Raw genomic sequence first — 18932 nt, forward strand, 5'->3', positions numbered from 1 at the left:
TAACCTATTCATAAAATTCAACACCAGTTTCCAACAAAGGTTAGTGTGAACCTTTTCAAGCGATCCAATTTGAAAAGATAAATACAAAGGTATATAAAACACAAAGTAGTTAAAAACCAAATGAAAGTAGCAAAAACGGGGATTACAAAACCTTGTTAAAGACAGCCACCCGCTGGAATCTATTATTTTTCCCTTGTATAGGACCATTAGAAAGGCTCTTTGCTGTTGCTTGTCAGCTTTACAAGCCTCAGTAGCAACTCAACAGATATCACATCAGAAAGTTCATGAGGTTGAGCCTCAAAGCATCCAAGCACAGGTTCCTTCTTTGAAATTGGATCTGGAAATATTCTGACAATTGGGGAGTCTGGTACAAAACTGATTCATCCCTTTAGCTTCATCCAAGATGTAAGAGGCCACATTTTACCTTAATTAAAATGTCTGAAACATTTTCAAAGATAGCCTCTTTGTATGTGACAAACACTGTATACATTGCTGAAATGTAGTTCTTTTTTCTCCAGATAGGGATAGAGAAGATGGACCAACCTAGCTGGTAAAGACAGCTGCTAAATTATGCTTACCCATGCAACACCGAATTAAGAAACTTATATAAAATACAGAGTTGATCGTGTAATCTTATCAAAGATCACTTGAATCCCATATCCAAACTTTTCCCACCCACAATCTTGCCTGGATAAATTTTTGCTTCTTCTCCCACTTCCCACCTTACCATCCATCCATCCCTAGACTGCCTTCAGACAGCTACTCAAGAGTTTCATACCCTCCCTGGAATCAGAAAGTAGAAAATGGAATTGTCTTCTACATGTTGATCCTACAGTAGCTCAGAACTCCCAAGTGACTTTCCTCCTTTAATTGCAAAGGAAGCTTGCATTATCCCAAATAAAAATGTGAATTATCCAAAAAAAAGTCAAGTTTGCAGCAGATGAAAACAGATCTTACACACTGTATTCTTTGACCCCTTTGTGATTTTTTTTTTGTTCTAGCAGCAGAATTTTAAATGATTTTTTATAATTAATGTAATAAGTGAAAATGGCAAGTAAATAATAAAAGTGTATGGGAAAGTAGGCCATGCTGTCACAACAGAGACAAAAGAGAGTTGCTGTAGCCTATCGAAATGTGTAAGATTATAGTTGGCTTGGCTATGTATCTCTTGGTAAGATAAGATAAGGTAAGGTAAGGTAAGGTAAGGTAAGATAAGATAAGATAAGATAAGATAAGATAAGATAAGATAAGATAAGATAAGATAAGATAAGATAACCTTTATTGTCATTTTTATACTGTGGGCACAATGGCACACATCAAAAATGAAATTTAGTTGCCCGCTCTCAAAGTGAAACATATACATGACACACACCTAAACATACCATGAACAACATATGTATAGACCCACATCCCTACATATATATACATATATGTAGTATACTGTTCATCATCTCCCTTTTTCCTCCCCCTCTCTCATTCTCTCCCATGTTCTTCTCTTTTTATTAAGGTACATGATCACATCCCTAGACCGAACACATGCCGGCTTCTACCGCTGCATTGTGCGCAATCGCATGGGGGCCCTGCTGCAAAGACAGACTGAAGTACAAGTGGCATGTAAGTGCTGATGAATCCTATTCCTCCAATGGTTTAAGAATGCAAAAGGCATCCTTCTATAACAAAGACAGCTTACGAGTCAAAAGGGCAGCCAAGATTGTCATGTTGCCTGAATTAATGTTTGGACCACTTGTTAAAAATGGGATAATGAGATTAGGATTTTAAAAGGCTTAAAAGGTGCATTGCACGTTATGGAAGACCTCTCCAGAGTGGAAGGAATACTTCAAGCAAAAAGGAGAAAATTAACTAAGGGGCAAAGCGGTATGAAAGAGCATGTCACAGAATACCAAAGGAAGTTATAGTTGATTAGTTAAACAAGGACTTTGATTCTGTGAGCCTGAAAACACAAAAGAACCATTCCTAAGACAATGCAGGATAAAGGGATCTCTTCAACTGCAATTTGTGTTCCCGACTTAGGGGTTTGCCTTTTATTATTACATTCATGTATTTTGTTATTTTATACTATGAACCTTTGGACAGCTTAGAAATGCAGTCACTTGCCAAGTTAATCACGAGATTGCTGTGGATTTCCTTCTGACTGCAAACAGCCCCTTTTCTGCACTATATGTTGTCTTCTCCATCAAAGTCAGGAAATTTTGCTAATTTCAACAATAAATTAGGTAAGATGGCCATGATACTTTATGGTACCTTTAAGATTTCTTATTTTTTAAAAAATCAACCAGAATTTATCCTTGGTCACTGATAGAACAGTCAGGTTTTAACAATTAAGCAAAGTTTGGATGATCCTTAATAAGCAAAGTTAAGTAAGAAATTATTGGGGGCTCAATTGAGCCCTGCAAAATGGAATTTGCATCAACAACTGGAAGAGAAAAGTAGGCAAACTGAAATTAACAGAAAAGCTCTTTCTTAACAGTGTGAGTTATGAACTATATGAAAAGAACACCATCAACCCAGGACTTCTTTCACCTTTTTCAGATCGAGATTAGAGGAACTTTTAAAGGACATCGCTCAGTCAACTGCAAAATTTTAGATATCGGAATCATGAAAGGGAATTCTTTGGCTGTGTATATTAGAAGTCACCTTCCAGGCTTTATCACAATTTATTAATCCTCTGTCAACAATAAGCTGACCTTTGATAGCTGTGCCAAATCATAAAACCTCAAATCGCAAAGGCAATGTCTGCTTCTTCCATGCTGAGAGATTACACTCAAATGTCTGGTTTTTTTCATTTGTTGCTTCTCTTTTTAAAGCTCTTTCAGATTGCACATCATTATTTGCAAAATTTCAATGGCAAGTGAGACCTGAATTTTTCAATTTTCACATAATAGTTTTTACTTTTGGTCCCTTAAGATTACTGTGAGGAAGAAAGCTTTTGGGGGTTTGAGGGTCATCAGAAGATGGATGGCTAAGAGAGCATAAAGGGGCTGAAATAGCTGTGGGAAACAGTCAGCAGATTAAGGGATAGGTTAGCATTATAACAACCTGGTCAACTTGACGATGTGTGGATAATGGCTGTCTGGGGAATTCTAGGGGTTGAAGTCCACACATCGTCAAGTTGCCCAGGTTGAGAAACGCTGTTACAACACATTTCATTAAAGTTTGTGGAAATCCAGTTTGAGAAGCTCTTTTGTTGAAATATTAAATCCTTCGGACAGTTTTTAACAAAAGCAAGCCTTTCTCCACCACAACGCTTTCTGGAAGGCAGGGAAAGCAAACAGCATTTATAACAATTACAACACCATTGCCTGTCGCAGGGATAAGCTGCCCATATAAATCAGATCTAGTCTCTCCAACATGCAGGGAAGAAGGCTGAAACATTAATGACCAAGCTTCAGCCAGCAGCAGAATCTGGATTAGGTTGCTGGCACCTATGGCAATTAACTGGGGGATCTTACACTTTGCCACTGCAGAGTATACTCTCTGGAAGTAAGGGGGGAGGGATTTTATCTGGAATAAGAAGTAATTTGGAGGACCACACTTCAGAATAAAGGAATATTTATAAGTCTTAACACAGCCTTCTGATATAGGTAGTCCTCATTTTACGACCACAATTAAGCCCAAAATTTCTGTTGCTAAGCAAGACATTTGTTAAGTGAGTTTTGCCCCATTTTATGACTTTTCTTGCCACAGTTAAGTGAATCACTGCAATTGTTAAGTTAGTAACACGGTTGTTAAGTGAATCTGGGTTCCACATTCACTTTGTTTGTCAGAAGATCGCAAAAGGGGATCACATGATCCTGGGACATGACAACCATCATAAATATGAATCAGTTGTCAAGCACCTGAATTTTTGATTATATGACCATGGGGATGCTATAACAGCCGTAAGTATGAAAAACAGTCATGTCACTTTTTTTGAGTGTCTTGGTAACTTTGAATAGTCACTAAGTGATTGTAAGTCGAGGACTACCGGTAACCTAGGTATCTAGATATGTTAGCTCTGCAACACACACACACACACACAGCCAACTTACTATCTTACATCCTAAAAGGGACTCTTCTGGGATTGTAGGTTCAGGATTTCTAGCAGCCTCCTGCAAGTTTCCAAAAATCTCAAGCAAAATATGAGGAATTGAATGGCAACATATCTACTGAGCAACAGTTTGGAAAGGGCTGGTTTAATCTAGCTACACCAGAAATCTTAGATATGACTTGTGTGAGTAACCTATAAGGCATCCGCATATTGCTGAATTACAGCTCTCAGCACCCCCTAGTACAGCTAATGATGAAGAATGATTGGAGTTGGAGTCCAGCTGTATACGAAGGATCACAATCCTTGAACTAGGAATAACAGAATAACAGAATTGGAAGGGACCTTAGAGGTCTTTTAGTCCAACCCCCTGCTGGAGACTCTGTACCATTTCAGACAAGTGGTTGTACAATCTCTTCTTAAAAACACCCTGTGATCAAACACCCACAACTTCTGAAGGCAAGGTATTCCACTGCTTGTTTTCATGGTCAGGAAATTTCTCCTTAGAAGAAGCAGGTGCAGTGTAACATTCAAGAAGCAGATGTAATACAGCATTCAGTTGTGGGGAGCAAAGGGGGGGAACTCCCACCCTAATTTTTCTCAGCACAATGGAACTTCTGTTCATAAATAACTTGGGGGATGGAGGACTGTACAGGGGGTAGTTCTACATTTACTTACTTTCATAGCTTAATAATCTTAAGTTTTCAAAGGGTCAAAACTAGTCCTAATATTACGCAGAGCAAAGGAAACATTTTAGGCAGTTGATTTTGTTGATTTTCCCTTTTATTCTAAAAGGCCAGCAACTTTTAGTTTGTCAGATTTGTTATGGAAAGCCTAGCTGGTGAGGTGGTAAAGGCATCACTCTAGAAACTGGGAGACTCTAAGTTCTAATCTTATCTTAGCACAACACCATCTGGATAATGTGGGGCCACTCACTTTATTTAGCCCTTTCAAAAATGTTGCCAAGAAAACTGTAGAGACCTGTCCATACAATACACCAGGAATCAAGACTGAGTCAAAAATATACAAAAAAAATTACAGCTGTGTTCATGGTTTTCTTTTTCTTGAGGCAATAAGGTAGCTTAGCTGGTCTTAGGTAGGCATTCAAGGAAAGCATGGCATCAGGCTATACCGTGTTTTCCCGAAAGTAAGACTTACCCCCAAAATAAGCCCTAACTTGATTTTTGACGGTGGGCCTAATATAAGCCCTACCCCCAAAATAAAATCAGCCGAGAACCGAGTTATAGATTCAATCCATAGCTCGTTTCCTGGCTGCAGAAGTCTTGTAGAAAGGCCTTTGATGGCAAAATGCAGGCCGGAGCTCCATTCTCGGTTGAAGAATGAAGCTGCTCCTTCGGCCACAGAAGAAGTGGGTGGGCTGGGTAAGTGGAAAAGACATCCACTCACCCCAAAATAAGACCTGGTGCATCTTTTGGAGGCAAAAAAAAAAAGATCAGGTCTTATTTTCGGGGAAACCTCAGTATGAGAAGCCGCCTTTTTACAGCAAAAGGCTTGGACTGGCAGTATCTGTCAAATCAACATAGTCTGAGGGCCTTAGAAGCTCAGAGATGAAGACTTGCTGAGGCAGAAGAAGAAAATTCAAGAAAGCAACAATGAAAACAGAATGGGCATTTTAATTCAAGCTTCAGGCTTAGTTGTTTGCGGGCCTCTGAGACTTTCTATGTTCTTATGCAATAGAGCCCAGCTGTGCCCCTGTGCAAAGAGGGATATCATGCAATTACGTCTAGCAAAATAATATCTCCTGAGAGGACTAGGCATTAGTGAAAGATCAGATGCAGGAGAGCTTCCCAACTGATAAAAATACTGCTAAGAATTCCATTCTTGCTATGGCAGTGACATCACAGTGACGTTACTTCTATCTTGTTTCCTCCTCTTTTTTCTGTCCTGGTTACCCCTCTGTCATTTTTTTTGGCCTGTATCTGCAAGAGTTTATGTTGCTAGCAATTCAAAATCCTGAGTTAGAGTTCCAGTAAGGTATCAGGAGGATTCTGAATCAGAAAAAAAAGGCAGAACTAATGTATGAGGAATTAACATTCATTGATACACTTCAGTATTAAGAAGATAAAGAACCAAAGCCTGCCATCTTCTGACAATGTATTCCTCTATCATAGTGAGTTGCTGCTGCACTGTTATGCTACAGATATGGAATGGCAGAATCAATTTCCTTATTGTGGCATTTACTCTCCTTTGTGTACTTAGTTACTTGCAGCTATAAGAAGTTGATTGAAGAAAAGGCTACTATCTCTCTGGTGCATGTGGTTTTGTTTTTTAAGGGCTGTTCTGCCACAGCTTCAAGCTTCATAATGAAGTTGAATGTGTGTGAAGCCTGAAGTTGATATCTCCAAAGATACCTCCTTAACTTCCCTCTGATGTTCCTTACTAGATGTAGTCCCAAATTGGGAATCACCCTAACTGGACTTAGTGCTTCATCAGCGTTCTTCAAATGAAGATCTATGAGCCAATGATCTCTGCCGCAAAAGAAAATTAAAATAAAGAGAACCGGTGGAAAGTGTTGGCTGGGGGTGGGGGGGAAAGGGCATCTTGTGGCTTTTAGTTTGGAAATGTGCTGCAAAGACTCAAGATTTAGTGTGCCAGTTTTCAGGACTCTTTGCCTTTCTGTCAGGGAGAAGTATCTTTTTCCCCTTCCTGCAATTGGGAAAAGGAAATAATTGCTGTCAAAAGATTGGGGAAAAGCAGCTCTGTGAGCATCTCCTAACCTTAAGTTCATAAATCAGTTTCCACAAACTAGGGAAAAGTGTTACAAACATTAAAAAGAGCTAGTGTTCCTGGAGCCTCACCCAAGCAAGGACCTGGGGTGAGGGGAGCCTGCCTTAAAAATCCCGTTCTGTTGTTCCACTTTGCCATTTTGCCATTTTCCCCTCCCCAAAGCAGCCCCTTCTCCAAAGGTTGATGGCAAATCAGGCAGCTAATAGGAAATTAATCAGGCAGCTGTGGATGCTGCTAATGGCCAAGTCATTAAAAAGAGATTCTTTACACGTTTTTAATTACAGCAATTAAATCAAGTCAATAAAATGTCTCCCCCACCCCCCACCTCCCATTTTGCCATTAGTACTATTATTATTAAAGGTGCTATAAATTTCCTACCCACAAACAGCTGCGCCATGAGGAGGCCCTGACCTCCATCTCTTCAGCGACAAGGTTGCAGTTTACATTGTGCGAGGAGGAGAAGAAAGGCTCCCCACTGTAGATACCCATGTCTGAAAGCAATTTGGCCATTTTTAGGGGTCAGTGAGAATGGGCATACAAGAGGTACGATTCACAACAAATATCTACCAGCAGTAGAGGAGAATGCTCTGAATGTGGAAGAACAAAGCTTTGTTTGCTAGGTCTGTGTGTGAAAGAGATTGTTAACCACAGGTCAGTGCCAGTGTAAAGCATGTGAAACATTCATTTGTGTGGCTTTTGCTCTAAAGTATCTGGAGAGGCACCTTAATAACTGCGTTTTAAAGAAGTTTGCTCCCCCACTGCAGCTTTTGGCCAATTATTGCAATACATTTTTTTTTTCCCCAAGAAGCTATAGAAGGCATGTTTTATTGTGTCAGTTGTGAAGGGTGCTCATTCACATATATAAATTGCCACCTTTCAAAGAACACACATGCAGTGACTAAGAATGGTCCTGTCATATTACTCCTGTATATTTTGCAAAGAGAAAACTGTAATTTATATGGATACCCTTTCATACCTTGTACATGACATGGGCATTCTGACACTTAGCAATCCATTGCCCCAATCAAAATACTACACAAAGCCACTTGCTTTGTGTAAAAAAAAAAGCTGAGCAATCTATCAGGGTTCCAAGGCTAGGAATGACCTGGGTCTTTGGGTTTTGTTAGCTGTGAAAAATTGGAACTTTAGGGTTTTTAGCCACTTTTGTCCCTTTCCTAAAAGAATACAAAAGGGCAGATTCTGGTATGTTCTTGCCTGGAATTGGGTGGGTAATTGGCAGCCCAGAAGCTGCATGCAGCCCTATGAGAAACATTGTTTTGCCTCCCAAAGCTTTGCTCTTTTTTAAACAATTCAAACACAGTTTAATTAAGCTTTTGAACAGAGTTTCACATCTATTTTATGTAAAAGAAACAAGCCACCGCCACCACCCCAGTCCAAAAGCTGAAAATGTTGGGTATAATTATTCCAACAACATTATTGCATCTACTCAGTGGCCCTAGTTCTCTGAGAATAATCATGATAAAACTGAAGGTCCAAAGAGTGACAGATGGTGAGATGTAAACTTCATTGAGTAACTTAATACAGTTGTGACCTATCAGGATGCATGGATGAGCTCTTCTCTTCCATGGTTTCAGGCAGAGAACAACAGCAAAAACAACAATATCATTTATGAATAAACTGCTAGATAGTGATGATCAGCTGCATTCAGAATTGCTGGACATAATTTGTGCATGATTTAGGTCTTCCCACAGTGAATCATTGCCTATTCTTACCTTGCCTTATGGCTCCTACATTCTTACCCTGTCCTATCCTAATCCCATAACTGGAGATGGTTGAATGAATGCATATATAAATAGCAATAGCAATAGTCCTTATATACTGCCCCATAGGACTTTACAGCTCTCTTTGGGCAGTTTACAATGTCAGTATATTTCGCCCAACAATCTGGGTCCTGATTTTACTGACTTTGGAAGGATGGAAGGCTGAGTCAAACTTGAGCTTGTCAGGGTTGAACTCCTGGCTGTGGGCAGTTAGCTTGCAATGCTGCATTCTAACCACTGAGTCACCAAGAATGCCTGCATGCTCAAAATGTGAAAGGTAGAACAGGTAGAATCTAAAGTGTTCTTAAACTGGCAAATGCCATTTCTTATTTATTTATCTATTTATTCATTCATTCTTTGTTTGTTTGTTTATTTATTAAATTTGTTTGCTGCACATTTTGGCATAAGAAGACTCTAGGTAGCTTACAACATTAATATTATTATTACAACATTACAACACTATTATTTTCCACTTCATCTTAGTTCCTTTACCAAGGTGGATAGCATGAAGGTACCCACATGCACACATACTTTAGGGCAGTAGATCTGACTATATTGTATCTTGGTAATTCGTATTTATTTATTGCTGTTTCTCTCTCCACTCTCTTAACCCGCATCTGGCTCAGACATGGGAAGCTTTGAAGAGAAAGAGAAGCAGCAGAGCGTCTCACATGGTGAAGCCGCCGTCATCCGTGCTCCCCGCATTGCCAGTTTCCCTCGTCCACAGGTCACGTGGTTCCGCGATGGGCGTAAAATCCCTCCCAGCAGTCGCATGTGAGTAAAAAAAAAACCCCATTCTGTGAAAAATACTGAGGTAAAAGATATTTCATAAAACTAGATGCTGCTCGCTTTTCTTTGGAATAGGATCTTATAAGGTGGCTAGCCAATATTGGTGATAGCCCTAGAGCAGTGGACCCCCAACCTTTTGGACACCAGGGACCAGTTCCATGGAGAGAGGTTTTTCTGCAGACCAGAGGGGCTGTGGTTTTGTGTGCTACCTGCATCCTGCGGATGGGACTTTGCTTGTTTGCATGGTCCCATTTGAAGCTATGCCGCCACCCAGTTTTGGCCATGGACCTGGGGTTGGGGACCCCAGCTCTAGAGAACATGGAGACCTTTGCACATGAAAGATAGGAGAAGTGGCCCTGATACAATGCTACCTTTGGGGACTTTCAGAACTCCTTATACCTGCTCTCACTTCCCTTTCCACCTGGGAATACTGAATACAATGGCTCCTCAAAGAGAAGCTTGCCTTTCATCCCTTGCTAATTACCCGCCTGCTTCAGGAGTTGTTTTCCACTCTGCCTTTGAGGTACCACCAAAGCACTATTTGCACCCCAGTTCCATTTGAGTGGCTTGGCTGAAAATAACCATAGCTTTCTACTTTCTTTAAATATACCATACTCTAATGTTCCAAATGACGACCAGTGATGATTCTTATATTTATGCCCCAATGAGTTGAACTTTAACTTGAAAACTGACTACAGATAGTCCTTGACCTACAACAGTGACTGTTCAAAATTACACTGAAAAAAGTGATTTATGACTGTTTTTCACACTTACAACCATTGAATCATCCCTGCGGTCACATGATCAAAATTTAGATGCTTGGTAAATGACTCATATTTATGATGGTCACAGTGTCCCGGGGTCATGTGATCCCCTTTGGGACCTTCTGATAAGCAAAGTCAATGGGGAAGCAACTTAACAACTGCAATAATTCACTTAACAATTGTGGCAAGAAACGTCATAAAATGGGACAAAATTCACTTAACAAATGTTTCACTTAGCCACATAAATTTTGAGCTCAGTTGTGGTATTCATATTGTTAATAGAAGCAGTTTTCTTCACCATTAGTATGTGAACCAACTCTACCCCCCCATTCCCCAAAGCCAATAAATAACGAATAACAAAGTAGTGAATATGGGCAAAATCCACAAATACTACAGATACTACAGATATAGTAACTTATTCATATGTTGCATTTTAAACTCAGTGTTTCCAGCTCAGGGTCCTTGCTCTCTTGGCAAGCACCAAAGTGTGTCTTTCTCACCTTCTCCTCATTAGTTGCTCTACCCAGCTGCTGTGTTTCTTCCAAGAACCCTGATGGTTAATGAAGGGACTTAATACTCTCAGATCCAGAAACATCAACAGGGGGTCTAAAACTGATGCTGAAATCTTGATAGATGAAACATGAGGGTGAGGGTACATGTAAGCAGTCCGATTATAGTTAGAAATACTATTTGGCCGATAAACTAATTAAAGAAAAAAAAATACGATCTGGCAACATGTGCAGCTGTCAGACTATTGTAGGCCAAGATAAAGTCCTCCAGTCATGAGATACATTTATAAATGAGACCCAGAACATGCCCATAAAAAAAAAATAACCTTCATCCCCAATGGAAAGTCATGAGGCAGACACATTAACTGCCCTGTTTATCTGAAAGAATCCTTGTCATGTCTAGTTTTAATGGAGAAAATGCCAGGGAATACAGTTGAATGTGTTCTTGTTAAACTAACATTAAAGATGTTTAACAGATGTCTTAGACTCATCACATTAAAATCTGGAGATAGACTTGATAAACTAATGGCTTTGTTTATCATGGAGAAAATGAATTTAAGCAAGAGTGGGGGGGGAAGAAGAGAGCTATAAGGAGGGGCATCTGTTCATTCTTACGAGCTGTAATATTCGATTCAGGAAAGGGGAAAAATTGCCAAGACTCTCAACCCAGATAGAGACATTCATAGTAAGGTGCAGCAATACCCTAGCACCAAGAGTAATTTTTAAGAGTGGAAGTTTACCTAGCAGCTACTTCTCTCTTTATATGCTCGCAGACATTATTCACATAAAGGGCATGAAGGAAAGGGGTATGGAGACCATTAATACTAATTCATATATAAGGAAAGTATGACATTGAGAAAACGGTATATTCATTTACTGTATTTGTTCCACAATATGTGAAGAATTATGCTTCTTGCTCCCGATAGCTAATAGAGCTGTGTTTTTATGAGCAGCATCTCTCCGTACTTGTTCCATAGAATCCTTCACAGACTTCAATCAATCAATCAATCAATAGAATAGAGCTGGAAGGACCATGGAGGTCGTCTAGCCCAACTCCCTGCTCAAGCAGGAGACCCTATATAATTTCAGACAAGTGGTTTTCCAATGTCTTCTTTTTTTTAAAATTTTTATTTTCAATTTTGCAATACAATACAATCTTAAAAATACTTCAGATAAAAAATAAAACAAATTAATACAGACCATTTTCGGTATTGCTTACCCATTTCCCCCCCAACCGCATCCACCCTCTAACCAACTTACCTCTTTCCCTCTTCTTTCTCTTTCTCCCTCACCCCCTCTCCTCCACCTTCCTACTTACTTCTCACCTTCTTCTATCCTCTCACTCTGGATGCGGTCCAGGGGAAATGCCCGAGCAATTCCTCTCTCCAAATTGAAACCTCAATATTATATACAATAAAAATTATTTCTACTTATCTGAACTACTAAAAGTTCAACCCATCCTTCCCCCACCCCCCTCCCCCACCCCCCTCACCCCTGACTTCTCAGAGCTAAGTACAGGATTATACAAATATATTAAACATAATCTATTTAAGTTTACTAATTATACAATAACCAAAATCATACTAATCCTTAACTCTCTTCAACTTTAACATCATAAGTATAAACAAATTCATTACTCATAAAATAAATGAAGCTTTGTAGTTCCATACTTCTTCTGAACATATTCTATCCATCTTCTGCATACATTGAAATATCTCTCTTGTGAATGGTCCTTTAAATAAGCAGAAATTTTGGCCATTTCTGCTAAATTAGAAACCTTAAATACCCATTCTTCTAAAGAAGGCAGAGTATCCTTCTTCCAATATTGACCCACCAATAATCTTGCTGCTGTTATTAAATTCAACATTAAAATAGTTTCTTTAACATCAAAATCCACAAAAATATCCAAAAGAAATAACTGGGGAGTAAACTTAATCTTCCTTTTAAAAACCTTTTGAATGTTCCACCAAATCATAATCCAGAAGGCTTTAATGTTTTTACAAGTCCACCAAACATGAAAATAGGTTGCATCCAAGCAACCACATCTCCAATATTTAGGTTGCAGGTTCGGGTACATACAAGACAACTTTTTAGGACCCAGATGCCATCTATAAAACATTTTATAAAAATTTTCTCTCAAATTTTGAGCCTGCGTAAATTTAACATTTCTAATCCAAATTACCTCCCATAAGTCCAATGAAATCGGTTCCTGAATGTTCTGGGCCCATTTAATCATACAATCTTTTACCAACTCTGATTCCGAATCCAATTTTATTAACTCATTATAAATTCTTTTAATGTGGGCATGTTTCTGATCCTTAATCTGAATTACCAAATTTTCATCTACTAAAGTAATTCCCACTTTCTTATCTAAAGTCCATCTCTCCAGTATTTGCAAATATTGAAACCATGATTGTAAAATATTTTCTTGCCTTAGCACATCTGAAGACTTTAATTGCCAATCAGTACCCGGCCAAATAAGTAACTCTTTATACGAAATATTATCAAAATTCACCCCCTTAGAAACCCCCTGAATTGCTTGTCCTGGAATCCCCCAAATAGGTATTTTATAATTTAATTTACAATAATACTTCTTCCATACTCGAAGTAAAGCATTTCTTAAAATATGTGACTTAAAAACCCAATCTACTTTCTTATCAAAAATTAAATACGCATGTCAACCATATAATAAATCCCAACCTTCAAGAGCAAGAATATTTTTATTTGTTAAATTAAACCAGTCACTTACTAAAGTTAAAGTGGCTGCATCATAATATAATTTCAAATTAGGTGCTTTAAGTCCACCTCTTTCTCGAGCGTCTTGTAAAATCTTAAACTTTACTCTGAATTTCTTCCCACCCCAAATAAATTTATTGATACCCTTCTGCCACACATCCAAATTAGCATCCTTTTTTAAAATAGGTATCATCTGAAACAAAAAAAGAAACTTTGGTAGAACATTCATCTTTACTACTGAAATTCTCCCCAGTAACAATAGTTGCAATTTTTGCCAATCATTTAAATCTTTTTGAACTTTAACCCATAAGCATTCATAATTATTCTTATACAATTTTCCATTAGATGTTGTAATATATACTCCTAAATACTTAACCTTATTGACTACTTCATAACCTGTTGCTTCAGTTATAAAATTTTTCCCCTTCATAGACGTATTTTTCAATAATATTTTAGTTTTATTCTTATTCACCTTAAAACCAGAGACCTGTCCATACTGTGCTAAAATTTCAACCAAATCTTTGACCGAATCTGTAGGATGGGATAACATCACAACCAAATCATTAGCAAAAGCTCTCAACCTATAATCAATCTTGCTTATTTTTATTCCTTTTAATCTAGATGAATCTCAAATTTTAATAAGTAAGATCTCCGTTGTTAATACAAATAACAAGGGGGATAAAGGACAACCCTGTCTTGTACTTTTTCCTATTTTAAATACGTCTGTTAATCCCCCATTAATTATAATTTGTGCCGATTGTTGCTGATATATGGCCTTGAGAGCACACAAAAAAATATCTCCAAAATTCATTTCCTCTACAACTTTCAATAAAAATTTCCAATCTAATTGATCAAAAGCTTTCTCAGCATCTATAAATATTAAAGCAGCAGGGATTTGGTTGTTCTTATCCAAATACTCTATTAAATTAACAATTTGTCTTACGTTATTTTTCATATATCTTCCCACTATAAATCCAGATTGGTCAGTATGAATCAATTGTTTCAAAAGCTGCATTAATCTATTTGCCAATATCTTGGCAAAAATCTTATAATCTGTATTTAAAAGAGATATAGGCCTGTAATTTCTGGGTTGGGACAGATCCTGGTCTTCCTTTGGAATCAATGATATAAAGGCTTGTCCAATGTCTTCTTGAAAACCTTCAGTGGTGAAGCACCCACAGCTTCTGAAGGCAAGCTTTTCCAGTAATTGTCCTCACTGTTAGGAAGTTTCTCCATAATTCCACGTTGCTGCTCTCCTTGATTAGTTTCCAACCATTGTTTCTTGCCCTGCCTTCTGGTGCTTTTGAAAATAAGCTGACCCCCTCTTCTTTGTGGCAGCCCCTCAAATACTGGAATACTGCTGTCATGTTACCCCTAGTCCTTCTTTTATCTAGACTAACATAAATCCAATTTCTGCAGCTATTCTTCATATGTTCATCCATTGGCCCAAAATGCAGTTTAGCAGTCAAAGTTAAACCATAATAAGTAGTGAAATTGGTCAGTTTTCTCACATAGGTTACTCATAGGAATATATAGGTGTACACATTTGCAGTAGGTTCCTTTCTCCAAGGAGTTTCTTAGGATGCTCATTAGAGCAGCGATTATGAAAATGGACCCTACTTCATTGTAGTGAAAAGTTTGTTGAGTTGCCTGGCACAGAACAACTGGTGTGAATGGAATGTAGAAAAGAACTATACCAAATTACCTCCTTTTTTGCCTCCATAAGCTGTGTTTGAACAAGAGAATGCCTCATTAAGGCATTCTCAAGGCAAAACATCAGTAAGATTGCTGTTGTAATTCTGGACTAATTTGTTTATAAGCTGTTTCTCCCAAACACAATAAAAGCTTATTCATTTTTAGAATGTTGCTGAGGGAAATATGCTTGTTTCTTTGTGGCTATGCAATCATTCATCAAAATAGCAGGTCTGCAATTAACACTTTGACTCTGTCTTCACCTACCTTGATATCCTGTTTTGTGTTATCTACCCAACTATCTTTCAGGAGCCATAGTGAAAGCCCCAATTACATATATATGTAAAAATGTTTCTTTGTAATCTCTACTAGTCAAGCAAGTACATCTTAGCTCTATCTCTGGGACCTGTGTAATGGGAGAATGATCCTGAGTTTTCCCACATAGTGGAAATAGTACTTTTTATTACTATTGGGGTAGGTTGTGATTTCAAGACATTGAAGAAATGAAGAATATAGAATAACTTACAATTAATGACATTTCTCCAGTAGCGTGAGAACTCTAAGAGGCAATTCAGTCATGAGATATTGGATAGTTCTGAATGTGTGAACACTTAGATTGTGGTTATCACAGTTTTGGAAGAGCGTAATGTATTGTTTCCCACCCAAAACTACTTCCTAGCGAGAAGTAGAAACAAGAAATATGTTATCAGACCTTCTCAGTGCCAACTGACTGTCTCTGAATAAGCAATTTGTATCTAGTGAATTTAGAACTTTGCATACATTACTTGGTTCACAGAGAGCTCTCAATTACTTGAAAGCAATATAAAGAATATAGACAGATCAGCCACCACACCCTATATTCCACAGCTTCTTTTTATGTACACACAAAGCTCAGCATATTTAGTTCCATATAGTTTCAAAACAATGTACAAGCAGAGTTCTTAATAAGCTGAATTCCCTTAATATTTCCCCACTGGGATTCATCGGACTCCCGCCCTGACTGCATTAAAAAAAAAAAAATCCTTGAAAACATGGCTCTTCCCACAGGCCTTAGATTAGAGAGAGTGATGGGCCCTGGGTATTTTAAAATTCAGATTGGTTGTTTTCTTCCAAACATTTTGAGGTTTTTTCATTTGTATTTTATTGCTGTTTTTATTCTATGCCACCCAGAGTTTGTTAGAGTTGGATAGCCTCATGAATACAAATAAATAAATACATTTCTGTAAAAAATAAATTAGCTTTAGTGTTGTGATCCCCTGCCACTGCTTTTTCCACAATTAGCAACATCCAGATTTTGGATTTCATAATGAAAAGGAGATTCCAACAAGTACTTTCTTAAATCTATTTTGAAGATATTGTTGCATTAGCACACATAATTATTTTGCTTGCTGTTGTTAATTTTTTATGTAGTTTTGTTGCATTTGTCGTTTCCTTGATTTTTTTTGCTATTATCATTTGTAAGCTAGTTAAAGGACTCTACTTGGAAACAATAGATTAAACAATAAGTTCACATGATAGAGTCACATCATTACAACTGATTTAATTCTCTGGCATTCATTCATTGTTTGTTTAGTGTCAGAAGCATCGCAATTAAAATAAGGCTTACTATAGGAAATAAAATTTAAAATATAAAGTACAAAATGAAAATATGTACAAATTAAACAGATCTTGCCCAGAAACCAGCAACATTAATTGCGTTCTATCAGGCTACCATGAGATCCTCGGCTGTAAGTGTAAATACCCGTTCATTTATAATAATGGCCCATCAAAACTAGTTCATATTACTTACTAAAGTATTTAAATGTGGCATAGCATGTTCACTGCAAATACTTTAGTGCTTGCTCATAATTTCCTTCTTTTCTTACTGCTTGTAACTTTGTGTTTAAATAATATACTATCATTCCAGGGTTAATGATAATAAACAGTAGTAATAGCAGGAAAAGCAAATAACAAGATTTCACAATAACTAAGAACAAGAAAATTAAAGAAGGAGATGGAGGGGCTAATTCTGCTTTCACAAGTCCAAGCCTTAAGAACAATTATGCATACATTGCCAGAATTGGGAAGGCAGCAATGGACAGCAAATGCTACCTCTGCAAAGAAGCTGAAGAAACAGTGAAAATACCAAGTTAGCTGCTGCAAGAAGATGATAAAGTAACAGCATGACAAAGTAGGAACAATGATGCATTGGAATATTTGCAAGAAACACCATTTGTTTGCAAGAGAGAATTGGGATGACCATAAAGCAGACAAAATAATAGAAAATGAAGAAGTTACAGTAAAGTGTTCTGGAACTTTAGAATTCAAACAGGCAAACAACTGCCAAATAAAATCCCAGATTTAACAATTGTTGATAAAACAAAAAAAATAAAAATGTCCAGGCAGCACTCGGAGACAGCTGAACAGAAGAGAAAGAACTGGAGAAAATAACAAAATACAAAGACCTGCAAAAAAGGAGTAGAACATCTGTGGCAAAAGAAAGCAAAGATGGTACCAATAGTGATATGCATCTTGGGTGCAATCCCAAAATATCTGGAGTACTACCTGAACAGTATCGGCATTGACAAAATCACCATCAGTCAATTGCAAAAGGCAGCTTTTACTTAGAACAGCTTACTTCCTATGATGATGTAACATCATCAAAAAGCAACATCTGCCTATCTCAGGTCCTTGGGAAGGACTCAGTAGTGGATAAATCTGCCAAATACAATCTAAACATCTGGCTGACTGCAACAAATCATAATATTTTTAAAAAAAATTTGGAAAGCTACTGGGATTATTAATACAAATGAATATTCATATATTATTGATAAATTAATATCAATGATATTAACATCAATGAATAGTAAATTTTAGGGGGCTTACAACCAATTAAAACCAAAATAAAGCATTAAAATATTAAAATAATATTAGCATTAAAATTGAATAAAAGTCATTGGTAAGGAAGAGAGCAAGATGTACACAGGGTAGGATCTTATATCAGTCCATTAGCCACATTTTCATTGGGGCTCCAATTGGCAGAGCCTAGTTTTCAAGCTCTGTATAGGTGATGCTGATAGGTTAGTTTCAATGTTACACGTTTTGTCAGTCTTTTTGCCTGTCAAAAGATTTGTGCATATGTCAAAAAATTCAGAGCATCAATCAGGTTATTTTGGAGCACCCTGTTTGCATAGTCCAGAGGTAATCATGTAACTATAAAAAAATTTCCCATGATATTTGAGAAAGGATAACTCCTTTTTCCAGAACTCCTTTTATAATCTTTGGTACCAAGCTATAGAAAAATCCTGGCGCAGTGGCTCAGCGGTTAAGGTGCTGGGCTTGTCAGCTGGAAAGTTGACAGCCCAGGTTTGAGACTTGAGCTCCATGCAATGGGGTGAGCTCCTGTCCTTGCTCCAGCTCCTGCCAACCTAGCAGTTCAGAAGCATACTAATGTGCATAGAGAAATAGGTACCACTTTGGTGGGAAGGTCACAGTGCTCTATGACATCATGCTGGCCACATGACTACGGAAATATCTTCAGACAATTCGGGCTTAATGGCCTTGAAACAGAGATGAGCACCGCCCCTATAGTCAGCAACGACTAGCGGAGTAAAATCCACAGGGACTCCTTTACATTTTTATCAGGGTATCGGTGAGCAGCTTGGCAGGTGAATAACATAATCCCCTCAAATTAGTAGAAAAACTAAATCAATTCCAGTGTCTAATGCAGGCATGTTCAAATTCGCGACGTCATGTGACGTTGTGTGATGTATCATGACTTTTTCCCCATTGCCAGCAGTGGGGTGGGCACGGTTTTGATGTGACGCATCCGGCCCGTGGGATGGTAGTTTGACATGCCTGATCTAATGGAAATATATTTTAAAAAATC

The 18932-nt window shown here is 37.9% G+C and overlaps 1 protein-coding gene across 4 annotated transcripts in view; it reads left to right on the forward strand.

The window, feature by feature from the left end:
* The window catches only part of SDK2 (sidekick cell adhesion molecule 2), a 392527-nt gene that overhangs the window by 325429 nt on the left and 48166 nt on the right, over positions 1-18932 (forward strand). For all 4 annotated transcript variants that reach the window (XM_039351954.1, XM_039351956.1, XM_039351955.1 and 1 more), the window contains exons 3-4: positions 1508-1614; positions 9201-9348. In XM_039351954.1, coding sequence (XP_039207888.1) covers positions 1508-1614; positions 9201-9348 — 255 coding nt within the window. The remainder of the gene's footprint in view (positions 1-1507; positions 1615-9200; positions 9349-18932) is intronic.

This window comes from Crotalus tigris, unplaced genomic scaffold (assembly GCF_016545835.1).
Source record: "Crotalus tigris isolate CLP2741 ecotype Arizona unplaced genomic scaffold, ASM1654583v1 scf7180000018376.1261969, whole genome shotgun sequence".
NCBI lineage: Eukaryota > Metazoa > Chordata > Lepidosauria > Squamata > Viperidae > Crotalus > Crotalus tigris.